Below are 18,698 nucleotides of genomic sequence, written 5' to 3'. Positions count from 1 at the left end.
AATGAAACCTAAAAATCACATTCACTTGCTGCACTTTACATGTTAGGGATAAGCAGCATGCAGCCCCTACATTTGTTTTGCATTGGACTTCCCATTAGTCTCCACCCGCTGTGAAAAATGTATTCACAAAAACAATTATAGATGCCGCCATGCAGCAACTAATAATTAACCATTTAATATATGTACTGTATACATAATAAATATATATTCAAAGTAACCATGCACTTCAAGTGATTAAAATTCCAGACAGGGTCTGAAACATCAAACTTCTGTGACGTTACCCACTAAAAGTGAAAAAAATATCCTGAACCTCAGCAGAGTCCTTGGTGTGCTCTTCTACTTTCTTAAAAGCTCCCCTAATTGTGATGCACATATGTATATAACTACCCATATATTGGGCAGGGAACACACGCTGAATAACCCCAGGAAGATGCAGAATAACAGTGATTTATATTTTGGGGTCACCATTTGGAGGGTAGAGTGGGCCAGTGCTCTATTCCACTGGTCCATTTTTGCTCATTAAGGGCAGGTGAGGAGTTCTCTGATTTCACTCAGCTGCATCTCATAATTAGAAGGGAGGTAGGTAACCCCTTAATGACAAAGCCCGTACATGGGTTTAAGGACCGCCCATTGTCCTTAAGGGGTTAAATACTCTGCCTGCGCTGAGGTAGGGAGCTCCATTTTGTTCCCTAACACAGGTGAGTAAATAAATACCCCAGGTGTGTGGTGGTGAATATTAGGAGGATTTCTGTCTGAGTAAAAGGGAAGCCACCCAATTATAGTTAGGAGATAAAGAACTGATTAGTGAATGCTCAGCAGAGCAAGGGTTTTGTTTATTTTGAAGCTGATTATTTGCTGATTATCATGTAAACAAAAGCATTGATTATAAAACCTGCTGTGTATATAGTATATTTGGGCCCTGATGGACTGTGTGTTTTAAAAGGTGATTCTGGGACAAAATGTACAATACCAACATTATATATAATTTTTTTCTTCTTCTATAAGACTGTATTTGGTTAATTTGTCACAGGTATCTTAAAACCAATGACTTTGTTATAGTATCTGTACGTATTAAGAATTCAATTCATTTTTGTTCCTGAGATAATCTGAGATAACAGTTTCTTCTCAAAATCATTTTGCGTTTCATTTTAGCTGGGACAAGACAGACCTAAGTGTACTGTAGAGCCTCGTTACACATACAATACATGTGCATTATATATATCCTTTTACATGTCAAGTATATTCCGGCTTTACATAGGAAAGCTTACCATCTTCATCGGTCTGGACAATGAGTTCCTGGCTCTCTTTCCTGCCCTCAGGATTCATGAGCACTAGTTTCACACTGATGTTGGTGAAGGGTGACAGGTTCGTGATGGTATGCTGGGGGTGAGAGTTTTCAGTATCCCAGCTCACTTCTTCTCTTACTTGCTCCAGGCCTCCAACCTGGTATTTGTAAAGAATAGTGAGGTTGTAGTGATGACATCGAGTAACATTGTATCCAAAAGGCTCCCAACGAATAGTGATCTGCCGTGACTTGATGTCCACCACTTGCAATTTCCGTGGGCCATGCATAGGATCTGTGGGGAGAAAGAAAATCAGGCTACAAAACTCATACTGTCCCAACCCTCACAACATATTTGGAGCATTTTGGATGTCCACATGAACAAGAGAGGGGAGGTTTCAAGGTCATATAATTCTATGCTGATTTGATGCTTCCTGTTTGGTCACTTACTACACACAGTTTCAGGGAACACCACAAAAACCAATGCTGGTCAGTGGTTAAAAGAAAATATTTTACAGTGTGAATGATAGCTGGTTAGAATATGCAAAGGCTTTTATCCTAACACTGGGGACTAGATAGGCTATTACTACATTTATCATGTCTAGATTGCAGTATTGGATTCCTGGGATTGACTGCAAAAACATGTTTTTTAGATGACCTTTTCATCATAGTTATTACAGTTTGGAAACATGTTATGGTGGATCAGGTTTGATGTCTTCTTCTACAATAGTATGAATATTTCAGGCTAGGTTTAGATTTACATTATCTGTCCCTCTTTATGGGGTTCTGTTTTGATATGATAATTTACATCTATTTTATTTATATTACGTTGTATATTTGATTTTAAACTCATAATAGATTAATTAACGCTAGTAGAGTGTCAGCTCACAAGTGCAAGGCCCCCTTCTGATTTTGTACCAGTATGTTTTAACTTGTGTTAATCTTAATTTTTAAAGTTTAAATATTTTTCATTGTCCTGCTATTGTAACACCACTACAAAATTTGCTGGTACTCTATAAATTAATATAACGTAAAACTGATAGGCTTTAGCTTACTGCAGTAGCCTCCTTATTAATTTTAAATTAGGAATAGGGTTAGTTTTGAGAATCTCATATTTACAAAAAAAGTTAGTGACCCTATAAAGACTGGTATTTGAGCCATTTTGCTACTATGGTTGTAAAGTTACATGCTTGAGGTACTGATTGATTTTTTTTTAGCAAACTTATGACTGTTTCTTTAATAAAATGCTCAGGTATGCATATAACTTAATGAATAATAGCTTGAATGAATAATAAATAATAACTTTATGAAATAAAATCCCAGTATTAGAATTTGGTGTCTGAAATCAAAAGTTTTGTTTTTGCACGCAGCTCTCTAAATTTTTGCTTTATGTTGCTATTACTTAAGTTAGAGGTTACAAAGCTTTTTTTTTTATTGTCCCTCAGTTCATTTGATAAACTGACTGTGTCTACCGTAGACTTATTGCCATTTATGATAGGCCTCACTGTTATGAATCAGGAGGTTAGCCCAGACACTCTGGGTCCACTGATTCATGATAAGAAGTCAGATAGCTTCCCCACAGAGTGCAATGTTTGTCACGTCTGAAGTTTATTCAGGTAATGCCTATCAATTCCCCAGACTGTGCCTGTAGCAGTCGACATACACCAGTGCTCTCCTCCTGCCAGGTTAAGCTGGGTATCAAGTAGTGAATCCTGACAGTTGCAGTCCTGACCTGCGAGAACACAGCGAGTCCATTTCTAGCCTGTGGCACTTTAGAAATTCCGAGTTAATCATTGATCCTTGCAGAATCTTCTCCCTCTGCTTCCCTAACCTCATACAGAGCTGAGGAACCGGCTGATAGAATCAATTTCCATCTCTGGTTTGATTCATAGCTCATTTCTTTTGAATTCACACTGTAGCTTCTATTACTACTTTGATTTTTTTTTTTTTTGGTACTGAAACTCAATTTCAGCGTCTTCGAGACATTTAAAGTGTAATTTTAGGATACCTCCAATGATAATCAAAATCTGGCTTAAGGATAAAAGATCTCGCTACAGGGCCTAGAATTCACTTTTCTGTGTGTACTTGTGCTATGCAAGAATATCAATATGCAAATTAGAAGCATTTTGCATTTCCCCTTCGTACCGAATCTTTTATTCAGTTCCAAAATGCATATTTAATGAATGAAAGTGGGACGTTTCAATCACTGCAGATATGAGCAAATTGCATATAATGGCTCTACCTTTTGCATAAGCCAACGGGCCGAAAACCTCTTACAAAATAGGTTTTTAAGTTACTCCTTCAGTACTTTTACAAAGATCTATCTACAAACTCCCCTTCAGTGCTCCTGAAGCAGTAACAGGATACATTTTGCAACCAATGCCAGGTTTATCTATCGTGAGCTTTCTCACCAGCGACACAGGTGCAGAGCCTCTGGGGCTTGGGACTAGAAGCTTCTCAAAGCTGCACTGTATGATGCCTCTGTAGTTCTACCTATGACCGACGTGTACTGGGCATGTGGAAATGCAACTAATTACCACGTCTGCATTTCTACATATGCCTGTACTCTAGCTTTCATCTTACTGGTAGCGAGATGAAATGCCGTTTTGACTGGGATTCTATCCTTTGATAAAGACATTCCTCTTATCCGTGTTTCATAATAGATCCCTTTTCTGTTGTCAGCCAACAAAACAGAAGCTGGTAGTCAAACCTAGAACACTTTTAATATTTACTTTTTAAAGAAAAATGTACCCTAGAAGCTGCGCTTATTCTCACATTCTGTGATACAAAAAGCAGAACAGTAACTGCTCGGTGAAGCGACTTCTTGATTAATTCACAAGACAGGACACATTCTTCTCTGGGAGAGTAAAATGATAAAATAGCCTCTGTTACAATGCAAGAAGGTTCCCTGGTAGTGCCCTGCGTGGGACTGTTTTCTTTCCCGCTGAATTTCTGACCATTACCCCCCGCTTCTGCAACATGTGTGTTCAACTCCTGCCCGCTTCTGCAACATGTGTGTTCAACTACTGCCCGCTTCTGCAACATGTGTGTTCAACTCCTGCCCGCTCCCACAAACATTCTCATTCTCAGATACTCATTCATTCCCTTAATCACGCGTACTCGTTCATAATATCATTTTTTTTTTCCATTACTGGGCAAGCTGTTGACTTCTTCAGGCTGGAACGTGCCCTTTATTCAAAACAAGTCGAGACACAAGGCAATAAAGTTTATGTAAAGTTTAGTTACCTTAACTAAGGAATCCTTCTCTGAAAACGTATCATAACCTTGTAAACGGCCTACACGTTTTAACATAATAAATACTTTTTTCCTTTTTTTTTTTTTTTTAGGAAAATGAAATACCTGTAAATACCAGCAGTGACTTAAAAATATTTTAATTATTTTTAATGAAAAGCAAGAAGAATATTTTCTTTTTTTCTATTAAGAACAAAAAACAATACGCTTCATATTTTCTTAAATTAAGCAAGGACTTGATTTCTTTTGCAAAATTAAAACAGCGCAAGAAACACAAGAGTGATAGAAAACCACAAAATAGCAGAAAACACAACCAACTAAATGAGGGATAAAAATTAGATTCCCGGTAAAATGGCATACAGTACCTCTATGCTGTAATCACTTTATAATAACCCCTTTCATTTTCAAATCTACTTAGCCATCAGCCGGCAATACAGAAAATGTTGGAAGTACTTTCTGCAACTACATATTAGTTTTGCATTTCTTGACAGGCTAATTCTAGAGAAGTCTGAAGACAGACAGTCATGTGCGCAAGTAATTTAGTCTTTTTTTTTTGTTTTATTTTGCATGGAGCAAGCATGTTTGTTGCTGATAAATGAGAAGCAGAGGAGTGCGGAGATACATTTTAATTCCACCCATCTGCTAGCAACAGTTTCCCTAAACTGCGCTCCAGGTGCCATCGGAAGATGGGCAAATATATACAAAGCAGGTAGTCAGAATTTTCTTTTACCAACTGCGTAAAAGAGCTGAGAACTTGAGCTGAACAGCTCTATATGGAACTAAACATCTTTCCATTTTACCACTAGATGCATAATAGTAGGCTTCTGTTACAGGACGGTTTGAAACACACAATAGTGGAGAACTTGTGGACTGTGATTATATTTTTTGGAATTGTGATGAGAAAATATGAAAGCTTATAGAATGTGTTCCCTAAATTTCTCAAGCGAGATTAAACTCTAAGTTATGGATTTAATTCCAACCTAAATGAGTTACAAACATATGGGGAAGTGGTGATTTCGGTAACAATTTGCAGAATTACAATATTTCTGCATGGAAACGACAAAGAATGATGCCTTTTTCTTTTTCTTCTTGTTTCCTTTATGAACCTCAACAATGAGATTTGTTCTCATATATCACCAAAATATACCCATTGGTAGGAGTAGAGCCAATGAACCCCCTTCATACACAAGGTATCAGAGACTAGCCATCTGTAATGGCCCATAATAAGCTACAGAATTGGTTTTACAATGGAGGACACTATTGTACAAAGTGGCTGATGCGAAGTCAAAGACGTGGTTTGTAATATACTAAATGTATTTTTAACTATGACTAGACTGGCTTTACAGTAAATTTTGTGGTAGGCTTCCGAGGCTGGCGTAGATCAGGTCCATCACAGACATCTATGGCTGGCTGCTGGGGTTTCATGACATAAAGTGACCCTTTAGGTCTTAAGCAGCAGCATCTTAGGGAAGTGCAGGAGGTTGTGTATGGGTGTGATATGTTATTTAATCTCTTTAATGCCGGAGAACAAACATGTGTGTGAAATTAAACCCTTCAGTCCTGGAGTTCAAAACTTCCATCATCTATACATTTAGCAATATCCATGGAGCCTTTACTTCATAAATAGATGAAGCTGAGGTCAATACAGGAGCTGGCTTTGGGGTGGTCTGTGTAGCAAAGGGTGGTCAGTATGTTTGGGCTTCTTTTGTGTGAGATTGGAACGGCAGTAGTGGTAATGTTGGTGGTTGGGTAGTTATGGAGACTGAACAGAGAAATATGGGGATAGGGCCTCTAACCAAAGGCCCTCTCAATGAGTGAACTAGCTTGTACAAGGTGAAAATATACTATTTATTTTATACCTTCTGTGTTTAGACACTCGAATGCTCAGAGGTTTTTGAGAGACATGTAAGTTCACAAGGATGATACCATATTTCATAAGTATATATACTATATGGGTACACTCCCCGAAACATTAGTAGTGTCACTGTACACTTGTTTTATCCATGTGTGCCTAGCTCATCCTTTTTTTTTTTTTTTACTTGCAATATGTTCTTCAACGCGAGGGGACAGCGGTGGCCATTTCCTAGAGCTGCTGCTCTGGGATCTTGCATCTTAAATGAGTACTTGGGTTACTCCTCTTTATTTTTTTAATGGAGTGGGATTTACTGTGCGTGTATTACTAAAGACAAAATCTACTTTGGTTAGATGTACCTATTCCTTAACAACAGTTGAACTTGTCATCTAAATGTTATCTCCTGATGCTATTGTTCTTTGACAGTAAATGTTCCTTTCACACAGGTGCTTGACATGCTGCAGCGTGTGTGTGCTTGAGTTTGGATTTTTTCCATTTTATCTATATTTTTCCTACTTCTTTTGCATTTGTATAAGATTTATTCTATAACTTACAAACTCCTTCTCTGCACTGACCTTCAGAGGATATGCTGATTTAAATCCAACGGATGAAAGAAACAAAAGAGAAAGCAGAAAAATGCACGGACTCTACATGAGCAAAAATATATCCAGTAGTATGATATTACCTTACATCTGCATGGTGCAATTACAGATAGAACCCATGTTTGAACAGTCTGCGTAGTCCATTAACCACACTCAGCTAGGATTCGTGTAATACATATTCACAGCTTGCTAGATTACAGCAAAGGGAAAATTACAACATGAGGGAGAAAAGGAAAACATTTTCGAAAATACTAGGCATTTGTAATGATTTTATGTAGCCCTCTATATCCTGAAATAAACTTTTAGTTTAGTTTCCTAGTGCTGGCACGCAGGTGTTCACTAAAGAGGGAGATGCTAGAAAGTTTGCAGGAGAGTTGCAGTTTCATAACACTGACCCCACTTGACATCATTTAGGGCCAACCCAAAGAACAGCTTGGTTGGCACCATATTTTAATCCACGAGAGCTCTGCCTTAGGCAGGGCTATCTCAACTATACTTGCAGATAAATTTGCAAGGAATGACCCTTTATGATGTGTGTGTGTATATATATATATATATATACAATCACTCACTGGCCACTTTATTAGGTACACCTGTTCAATTGCTTATTAAAACAAATAGCTAATCATCCAATCACATGGCAGCAACTCAATGCATTTAGGCATGTAGACGTGGTCAAGACAACTTGCTGAAGTTCAAACCGAGCATCAGAATGGGGAAGAAAGGGGATTTAAGTGACTTTGAACGGCATGGTTGTTGGTGGCAGACGGGCTGGTCTGAGTATTTCAGAAACTGCTGATTTACTGGGATTGCCAACATTGAAGCTGGTACCACCAACTACACAGGGCACAAGCTATTTTTAATGGGGAAGTGGGCAGTGAGTAGGGGTGCTGCAACACTTCACCCAGAATCTCCAGACAAAACTCTGAAATGTCCCCAGCTATGCTGGTAGGCTTGTGACATGGTAGGACACTCCTGGGTAGGACACTCCATGGTAGGACACTCCTGGGTTTAATCTTCAGTGGATTTAACATTGTGTGAAGACATGTGCTCACTGTAGCTTCCACAACCACCATCCTCTGTGCCTAGCGATGGATTGTTAAGCAAACACAAGTTTTGTTTTTTTGTAATTAAAAATTAAAATTGCACAGAATCATCCTGCATACCCCTCTACTTCTAAGTATGGGGGGGGGGGTTCCATACAAAGCACCTTTTGGGAGCCAGAAGGGTAGACAGTGGAAATACATTATTGAACATTTAGTCCTATGTGTGTGAGTTTGCCACAGCAATAACTAAATCTATTATAACTTGTCAAAATTTTGAAAATGCACATCAATTTTAATAGTATACAATTAATCAATCGAAAACCATTGTTGGAACGGCTGGGGGAATTTAATCAATGTTGCTGAACTATTGGAGTGCTGTTATTTTAGTTTTTTTGGTTGTTTTATTAAAAGTTCATAGTAATTTAATTAATAATTCCCAGTCTGATTGAAATGTGTGAACATGTATTGTGGTGCTTGTTCTGTATTCGGCCCCGAAAGATTCTTGAAATGAAATTTTGGCAAAGGCTTTAATGTAAACCACTTTATTAGAACAAACACTGTGCAGAGAGACTATTGTTCCATGGAAATATAAGCTTATTAAAACAACAATATAAAAGATAGGCTCACCTTGTATGTCTTACTGCTGCCAACAAAGCTGCGCCTGGAGGCTTTCTCTATAACGTACACAGTACTAATGTACCTTACAATCCAAAGCACTGAAAGAGGATGAACCCTTTTTTGCTGTAGAGATTGTCAGTGAAACATTTCCAGTTATTTTTTAATTGGATTTAATTTAAGAGGAATTTAACCCTTTCTTTACTGGGGGTGTTTTGTGCCCAAAGACCTGAGACTTTTTCTGTCCTGGCTCGTAGAACACTGCACACTGGGGTTAGACCCCATGCATATGTACAGAAATCTTTCTCATTTATTTCAAGAAAGGGACAGCTGCATGGAACGGGGAATGACCGCAGTTTCTACCTCAAGTAAAAGTACTTTACTATGCATTCTTCTTTAGATGGGGGGGGCAGTGACAGTAAACTATTATGTTTCTGACGGCTTATGTCTTCTTAGGTTCAAATTCATCATAAGAAAGTTTATTCGGTAAACTGTGAGCTGTGGGTATTTGAGAATGACATGAAGGAAAACTTAGAAGCCATATTGATTACAATCTAAGTCAAATACATCATCAAAGCCATGACAATTAACCCTACAGTAAACCTACCACTTAACTAGCAATTTAGTATAATTTTTTTTAAAAACTATAAGTTATGGTATTTGAAATGTAAGTGACTCTGCCTGGGAATTATTTGAATACTTTTGGCAATTTCCAAAAGTCATAATTGGAAATGTCTAAAGGAATGGCTATATGAGCAATTGCATGTTTTTCTAAGAAAATGTTATCCATGCAAACTAAAAGGGGTTTAACTGAACTGTGAAAATGAAGTTTTTCTGCTCTATGCAGCAGTACGTTTATTTCATTTAACTTGTGAGTTAAAAACATTGAATCCGCATTGGCAAAAATATAAAAAAAAAAACTTAAAACATAGACTGGAGACAGATTTCTTGTAACTGTAAGGGACATCCTTTCGTAATGTCTGCATACCTATCCGGCCCGTACTGGCCATCTGGCACACCGGTTAAATGCACAGAGCCGCTGGCCGGCTTCACCACATACTTGCCCGATCTGCCGCTCCAGTAGCAGATGGGGTGCTGCAGTGTGCGGCCAGTGGCTGGATATGCCCAGCTGCACAGTACGTTAGCAGAAAAATATTGTGTGCGGCTGAGCATACCCAGCTGTGTGCTGTAATGATGTCTTCAGGCCCTCATCACCTTAGTGTCAGGGCCGCCTGGCCATCGCCAGTCCGACCCTGATGCGTATTTTACCAAGATCATAATGTCTGTATGACCACTGTACTTATTATACAACTGCATATAAAAATATAAATAAATATCAATTATTATGAGAAATTTTATTTGCCATATTAGTATTTGTGTGCTATTTTGTATCCCATAACATGAATGAGTGCAGAGGTCTAAGACCAGCAACTAAACCACCTATTACAATAACAATTTGAACACCCAGGTTTAGTAAACAACACCATTAGAATCATGTTCATAAGAAGATGTAGATGAAATAATAAAATTAAGTTAGAACAAAACGGGTGCAATATGCAATATTTATAAAGGGCTAGAAAGACATTTTTTTTCTAGTCGTTCTGTTGCATTATGGAGCGCTGACAATGTCAATAACTAGACACTCCTAACCTTATCATTCAGTTGCCTCCACACTGAAATGACATGGGAGAAATGGGTGCAGAGAATACAGCTGGCCCCACTTTCTGGTGACAGTACAGTGAATTAGAGGCCTCATAGTTTAAATTCTGTTGGTATCAGAGGGAACGTCATAGTAAATTAAATGTGTTAAATAAGTGAATACGTTGACTGGAATTGCTTTCTTCTGTCCTGTGAAGATACACCCCTGTAGGGTTTGTTACACACTTGAGCTGGGAGAGCTGAACAAATTGTGCTACAAGCAAACTCTAGTTGAGAGAACCCATGCCACTTTAACCTGAAAAACATCTCCCGAAACCGCTCATTCCTCACACAAGAAACAACCGAAATATTATTCCACTCCATTGTGGTCTCATCTGGATTATTGCAACTCCCTACTAACCGGTCTCTTCCGCCTTTCACCACTTCAATACATCCTCAACACTGAAGATAGCTTAATCTTTCTCTGTCACCGTTCCTCATCTGCCGCTCCTCTGTACCAATCACTCCATTGGTTTTGCATACCCTCCAGAATCAACTTCTGATCCTGACCTACAGAGCCCTTAACACATCCACACCCTTTTTTGATCTCTAAACTAGGTTGTAAGCTCACAAGAGCAGGGTCCTCCTCTCCTGTTGATGTTTGTGATTTAAATTATTTTACTGACTCTTGTAACATTGCTATGGAATCTGCTGGCACTATATAAGTGTAATGTAGGTGGCATGTACCCATATTGACAACTGGTCTTCAAGCTATACAACATATGACGTGTGGTGTCCTTTAGTCAACATGTTTTTTTCTGGGGGGTTATACATGTGAGCCTTACAGCATGTAGACAAGCAAGTATAGAATGAGAGCAGAGAGCCTTTTGAGAGAGAAATGTGGAAGAGATTGGTATATGCTTAAAGTCAAAGCCCCTGTGTCTTTACTTCAGGGGCTGCCCTACCTTATCTCTAGGTCTCCACATGTTCCACTGCCTACAACTCTGCTGACCCTTGTTTATTCTACCAGCTGCCAGTTTTTCTGCCCATGGAATATTTTGTTTCATTAGTTTAATTTGCTGTAAGAAAAAAATAACTTAACTTTTATTAAATCGGACAACAAATATAAGATGTTTTGTGTAGCTTAAATAGTAGTTTTGCAACAGAGAAAGGCCAGTGTTATTTTTTTTTCTTTCTATACATATTGTATCTGACAGTATTACTCATCTGTTTGCAGCAAGAACACTATGGTCTCGAGGCTTCAAAGACACATGAAGCCCCTGTTGAGCTTAACACTTGTTTTTCATTTCCAGAGATTGATTTTTTTCTAGTCCAGTCAACATATTTCATTGGTACAAACTGTTAGCACGATCAGCATCAAGTATTGATTCCTGCAAGTCTGAGATCCCCACCTGAGAATATGTAACCTTAATTTCCAGTAGGTTACATTGGTTTTATCGCCAAGCGGCTGGAGATGCAAGGGAATCATTATGCAATCCGCTGTCATACGGGTCCATGTGTACACAACAATAGTAAGACAAAAAGACAGGTTGTCTGGTGTTAATTACCATAGGCAGAAGGCCTGGAAAGACGCTGTATGAGTTTACCAGTTCATTCCTTATATGTTCTATATCCTACATGGGGCGGCAGTCATCCTCCTGCTGTTCCATAGATGACAATCTCTATAACCTTTGGCCAATAAACAGCTCATACTTCCTTTGAAAAATATGGGGGTATATGAATTTGTGCACATGAGAAAGGGAACTCAACTAATCAACTTCAATAATAAGAATATAAAGAGTCAAAAGGTTAAACTTAAAAATGCACAAAAACGCTGCTGATGTGTTCTTGCAGGACAAATCATCACTCAAAGGACTGAACATTATAACATTACATTTATAGAGCACCCGTAGATTTAACAGCGCTATTAGAATAAGGGAGAGTAAAAATTAACAAAAACATGACCATACCAAAAATAGTCCATGACATGAACACATGTTAAGACACTGGTACAGAAGAGGGCCTTGCTCTCACGAGCTTACAGTCTATTAGGACTGCTACCGTGATAGCTAGAGCCTTTGGGGCAAACCTTTATCTATGTATATGAAACGAGGCTGGCTCTTACTACAGCCACAATTTATTTAATTCCTAATGCCTACTGGGCCAATCCTTATTACAGCTTTTAGCTGACCTTTGCATCTTGTGTTTTCTCTTTACACCTTTTGTACTGTACTTTGGTTTGAATCCAGGAAAAGGTGACATAAAATGGACAAATGCAAACCATATCTGATTATTAGACCAAAATCCCTAACATGTGGGATTGTGTTTCCATCTTTTGAGTGACCAAGGGGTAAAGACTGTGTGATGTTGTACACCTGTATTGCATCAAAATGTCCTTAACTACAATTCAAACAGTAAAGACACGAGTATGCGTTTAAAAATAAGGGTTAAAGTCACATTCACATGACATTTAATGGACTTGGAAAAAGAAATCTAGATTTTGCTTAAATGCCCCCATGCATTTTCAATTTCTAAACGCCGTATTGTTCCTGTAGCTAAAGCTGTGTCAAACACTTTCCTTCATACTGTGTGAAAAGGAATACAGACAATTCTGTACAAGAATGACCTTGACTATGAATAAGATATGGAAAACTGAAGTTAATCAAATATAATTGAGCTCAATTTAAGACACTAATAGAACTGTTTCTCAAGTAGCAAAACATGTTTTAGAAACATCTCTTTAATATGGATTAACACTGTGACTGACAAAGACACAATAGTAAGGATTTTAAAAGTGAATGTTTATCACCGCCTACAGTAGGGTGGTCAGATCTCCCTTTTTTCAAAAGGGAAGATTCCCCGCTGATCGATTCTTAAAGTGGATCTGTCACTTTTCCCTGATCCTAAATTTTACGGTTTGTTAGGGCACATAATAGTTACTCATTCCAAATATTGAAAGAATAGGTTTTCAATTACCTACTAACAGTATATATATTACCCTTCCTTAAATACATATTGTATTACAAGAACTGAACCTATAATACTGTTTACCCTGACCCATAACAGAATTTTTTTAATTTGAAGGCTGTGATAACAAATACCAACACACTAAAAACATATTAATTAAAAATGTTCTAAAACAAATTCCTCTAGAGCCTGTAAAATAGAAAACTATTATACTGCAGTTCACTGTAAGTGTTCTGTATTAAATTTGATTAATAGGTTTAATAAAACATTGGTATAAAATATTGTACTATGTCTATGCATGTATATTAAGAATTATTTGCACACAAAAATGTACACAATGAGGGCACAGTGACTGTAAAAGGACATTTTACTATATAAATAATCAAAGACATTCTGTAACTGTACCAATGATACTATGAAAATGATGATGTAATTTAGAAGTTTTTTTTCCTATTCTTACAAGAAAAAAAAAGAACCAGATGCCAGCAATTGCCTTGAGGAGGAAATGCTTAATGTACTGTAACAAATAGAGACAAATAAAATAAAGCCTCATTTCTCAATAAGCTACAAATGATTTATCATGCTTCATTCATAGCTTGCATTGTTCACCTCTGCATGGAATGCACACTGGAACCCGGAATCAGAGTGTGATATTAACCTGACAGAGGAAACCTATACATTTCAGTGCTTGGTACGTTATTCTGTCTACTTATCGATTTAGACATAGAGCAGCTGCATCTATCAAAAGGTTGGTTCTTGATAATAAAGGAATATGATTGCCAGCGAAAGCAACAGCACAAACAAACACAAAATTCCCAACGTACATATTTTATAGAAGGCTCATGCTTGCAAAGTACTGTAAATTGGGTTGTTAAAACCAGTATGTGAAATCTTTGTAACTACCCTGGTTTTAACAGGGCAGTCCCAATTGAAGACCCGAGTCCTGGTCTCGTGGGCTGTCTCTTCCCTTCTTCGGGAAACCAAATATTAAACTTAGCCACATTTAAATCATTAATCACGACAGGTCACCAAGGGTGTGTTTAACTGGGTGACACAATCAAATATATTGCGTGTTATAATAGTAATACAATGTAAAATCATTATTGCCTAACACCACACTTTCGCAGTAACTGCAAAACTTCTGAAGAAAAAGCGATACAATGTTATTTAAGAATTGTTAACATTAGGGGTCTTATTCACTAAAAAGTTGAATGGTCAGTCGGGTTATGATGAGACTCGGTAACTCAAACATTTTTTCTTGAGGGCATACAACTTTCTGGGAAAGGCTTGTGAGTTATACGGGAGTGAGAATGGTCCATGCATGGGTCTCATGAAGATAGACTGTAAATATCACCCCTGTTGGTACTCAAAGGGTGAGAACCCGTTACAATTATCAGCAAAGTCATTGATCCTCAGGTCCAAGGAAAGAAGCAATACAAAAATATTTTAAAAAAGTAATCTATCCTTGCTCGTTGGCAGCAGATTGAAAAATTGGCCACCCGTTGTGCAGAAGCATCTAGACAGACACACGCACACACGCACACATGCCACCCTCAGTGTTTGCATTGCTTCCTTCAAGGCTCAACAAAGTGATAGACACTGTGCACCCCACTACTGGGCTATCATCCAAAGTTTGAGGACCATTTCTTTGACCTAAATATTTAGACTTGTTTCGAATTGTTTCACAGTCACAGTGAATTAATATTTCTATACCTCAGGTAAACTGGTTTTATTTTGAAAATAACAATGCTGTAGAAAGAAACAAGGGAAATTTCAAACCCCTCTATGACAGCTCACCTTGCGTTACTTGTTTTGAAAGAGCAGTCAGTACGAGAAAAAAAGCTGAGCGTCTACAAGCCACAGTCTCTCTCAAGGAGTTGAGACAATGATTGAAGCTGTTGTTGAAGGGACATTATGCACCTTACTATTCTCATCAACCACACATTTAATTCCCTTCCCGGCTGTGATTTGGTCGACCATGAACACAACACACACACATGCCTGGATATGTTTAAATGAGGTAATTTCCACAGCTTATCAAGCTTATCCAAGTGGATCTACCACTCATAACCAGCAGCCGCAGATTTGAAAATAAAATACAAGGGACACAGAATAGCAAGACCTTTTCACAACAGAACTGGTCAACTACTGGAGCGTGTGTGTGAATTCATTTAATTGACAAATTGTATCCGGGCCTCAGGGAAATTTAAGTAAAGGGTGAATAGTCGCAGAACGTTTTTTAAACACAGTAGGAAAAAAAAACCTTAGACATGTCTGATCTGTCATATTCAAGTCTCGCAAAAATCTCTTTGTGTTAGACACATTATCATTCAAAATCTTGAGCGTTCAAGGGTTGTGTTTTTTTTTTTTCTTTATTCATGTTCCTTCATGTTATTTTCTCCTTGGAGTTGCTTGTTTTCCTGTATGTGCCGTCCTAATTATTCAGTTACTTTCCTATGTTCCCCTAATGTCGGATGTTCCACTGGTTCATCAGTGTTTAATTCACGACTTGTCCCCAATTCAGAAAACACGCACAATAGAAACGTAGTCATAACAGCTCCATTAATTTCTGCAAAGTGGAGCCATTTTTTGTAGATTGCGTATGTAGACAACAAAAACAAGACTTAAATTACCTCTTGCTGTGTTCCAAAACGGTTAATGTAGTTTGATTGCACATGTCCTTTTATCATTTAGTTTTAAATGTTCAGTAATAAAAGCTAGCTTGCAAATAATACACTTAAAGCAAAGAGAAAAGAAAAGACTGAAGGCCAAAAATGCAAACAAGTGAATACGCGTCCATGTTTTCAATTACAAGCAAAATAATGGCTTCTTTAGTCATTTTTTCCTAAGTGTATCCTGGGATACCAAACCTATTTGTTAGAGTAAAATGTTGTATAATAATATAAATGGCACATCAGTTATATTTACTGTAAGATACTATAAGCCATATACCATATGTACCCATTTGGAAAATTCATAATGGTGCACCATAGCAAGGGTTTCAATCAGGTGTACTAAGGGATCAGAGAAAGGCACATAACGAACAGATACAATGTACAGGAGCCATATTACAAGCAACATTAAGCTGCCAAGATCTGGAAGATCTGTGGAAGAAGATAAGGGCCTTGGAGCAGTATAGAGGCACAAAAATGTATCATGTACTGAAAATTAAGTGCAAACAAAAAGTCCGTTTCTTATTTACCATATTTGCTCGATTATAAGACGAGGTTTTTTCCAGAGCAAATGCTCTGAAAAATACCCCTCGTCTTATAATCGAGGTCGTCTTCTAATCAGACCTCACAAAAATGTCTGCTGGGGCCAGGCTGCTTACCGGGCTTTGGTCGCGAGCAGCGTCTCTGCTACAAGCAGCAGGAGAACAGGAAGCTAGAAGAGTGTCGCATAACTCTGCCTCCCCCCTCCTTCCTCTGGGGGCGGGGCCAGAGAAGTTGCTCGCACAGCCGGGCCCCTGCAGAAGTCTGCGAGTGGGAGATCTGCAGTTCAGGTAAGCGGGTGGGGGAGGGTTTTGGAGCAAGTATGTGTGATTAATGGAATGAATGAGTATTTAAATGTTTGTGAATGAGTGTGTGTGTGTGTGTGTGATAGCATGGATGTGTAAGGGGGGTGGTGGTGGTAGCATGGCATAGGGAGGCTGTAATCCCACTACTATCATCCCCAGGTTCCAGCATGTACTGGCTGCCTTGGCTTGATAGGAGTGTGATTGCTGTTAGCAGTTATATATATATATATATATATATATATACACCTCCAGAAATGCATTTTAACCCCCTATATGCCACTCAGCCCAACGATATGCCTTTTAACCCCCTATATGCCAGAGTGGCATATAGGGGTATAAGGCATATCATGGGGCAGAGGGGCATATAGGGGGTTAAAAGGCATATCATGGGGCAGAGTGGCATATAGGAGGGTATAAGACATTTCTGGAGGCAGAGTGGCATATAGAGGGTTAAAAGGCACATCATGGGGCAGAGTGGCAAATAGGGGGGTATAAGGCATTTCTGGGGGCAAAGTGGCAAGCCTGGGGGCAGATGTGCATAACTGGGGGGGCAGGTTGGTAAATAAAAGGAAATAAAAAATATATATTTTTCTCAATCATAGCTTTTATTAAATATGAAAATTACTTTACATGAATTAATATTTACTAGTAAAACTTTTTTCCTATAGGGTAGTCTTATATTCAGGCTTTTTGTTTTTTTCCTAAATTAATATTTTGATTTTGGGGGGTCGTCTTATAATGTATTGTAAGCAATTTCATTGAGTTTGAGAATGGGAGACTGTATGTCACATAGACCTTTTCAGTACCATGGACAAGGTTACATGGAATTGTTCTTCAGGGTGCTATACCAGCAAAGGCTTAAAACTTTACACTCACTGCATAATAACTAGCTAGTAAGATTGTTAACGCTTACCATTGTAACTAATGGCATTCCACAGCAGCTAAACATCAACTATAGAAACACATATTACCAAAATTAAGTCATTTTATTAATTTAATTTACCGTAAGTTTTAACACGAGACATTCTTTGTATGCTTCTTCTGTACATTTATCATCTTCCATGGTAACAAGTAATATTTTGAAAAAATCCCCCCACCTTATCATTCATGAAGTTAAATCATGATGCTTATTCTTTGTTACATGTACATGACTAATGGTTTCATTTATGCGTTTTTGAACATTTGTAAGAATTGGGTAAATTGGCGAATTTTGTTAAAATCTAAATTTGTACCAATCCGAATGCGCAAGCCTAGTATGTATTTATGTAAAAATGTATAATATGCCTGAAGAAGAGACCTAGATAGCTTTGAAAGCTTGCAATCTCTTATACATCACTTAATGAATTATACCTACTATTGAACATTTAATGATGTGTTACACTGCAGAGAAGATTATTCTTGGCTACCCAAACAAGAAAAATTATGGCACATTCTTAACTGAGGCTGGTGTGTTAATTTTGTTACGTTCAATGCCCAGCTCTCCATCTGTATGACTACCAACCTTTTCTGTTTCCAGAATTTCAGAACCTCAGTCCACTACACACTGAAGTTGGTGCCAGTGGCCAATTATTTTGTACAGTGTGAAGAAAGTTCCTACCTACAGTGGGAAAGCACACAACATTCCTTCTAAGATGCACACCATTGTCCAGAATAATGTACTATATTTTTCATAGATGTGGAGCAAGTAAACATCCTTATCTGAAATAAAAGCCATTATGCCTCACATTTGCAATCATGTAATTACTGAAACCAAAGAAACCTGGAAGACAGTAAAATCAACAATGACAATATTGTACTTCCTACTTAGCTACACTGTATTTATTCAGTCTACGGTATTGTTAGAAATCCCACAGTTGTGATAACATTCATTTAAGGAACCAAGTCCCAGCAAGATAAGCAGTGCAGTTATGTTTTACATATGAAATAA

At 38.0% G+C, this 18,698-nt stretch overlaps 1 protein-coding gene across 1 annotated transcript in view; it reads right to left on the bottom strand.

The window, feature by feature from the left end:
- The window catches only part of LOC149279542 (receptor-type tyrosine-protein phosphatase mu-like), a 296,024-nt gene that overhangs the window by 166,311 nt on the left and 111,015 nt on the right, over positions 1-18,698 (bottom strand). Inside the window, exon 8 of the mRNA XM_089501054.1 lies at positions 1,269-1,577. Within this exon, the coding sequence (XP_089357180.1) occupies positions 1,269-1,577 (309 nt within the window). The remainder of the gene's footprint in view (positions 1-1,268; positions 1,578-18,698) is intronic.

Source organism: Sceloporus occidentalis, unplaced genomic scaffold (genome assembly GCF_023333645.1).
Source record: "Sceloporus occidentalis isolate IW3139 unplaced genomic scaffold, rSceOcc1.0.p SCAF_162, whole genome shotgun sequence".
In the NCBI taxonomy this organism is placed as follows: Eukaryota; Metazoa; Chordata; class Lepidosauria; order Squamata; family Phrynosomatidae; genus Sceloporus; species Sceloporus occidentalis.
This window is presented reverse-complemented; position numbering and strand designations above follow the sequence as displayed.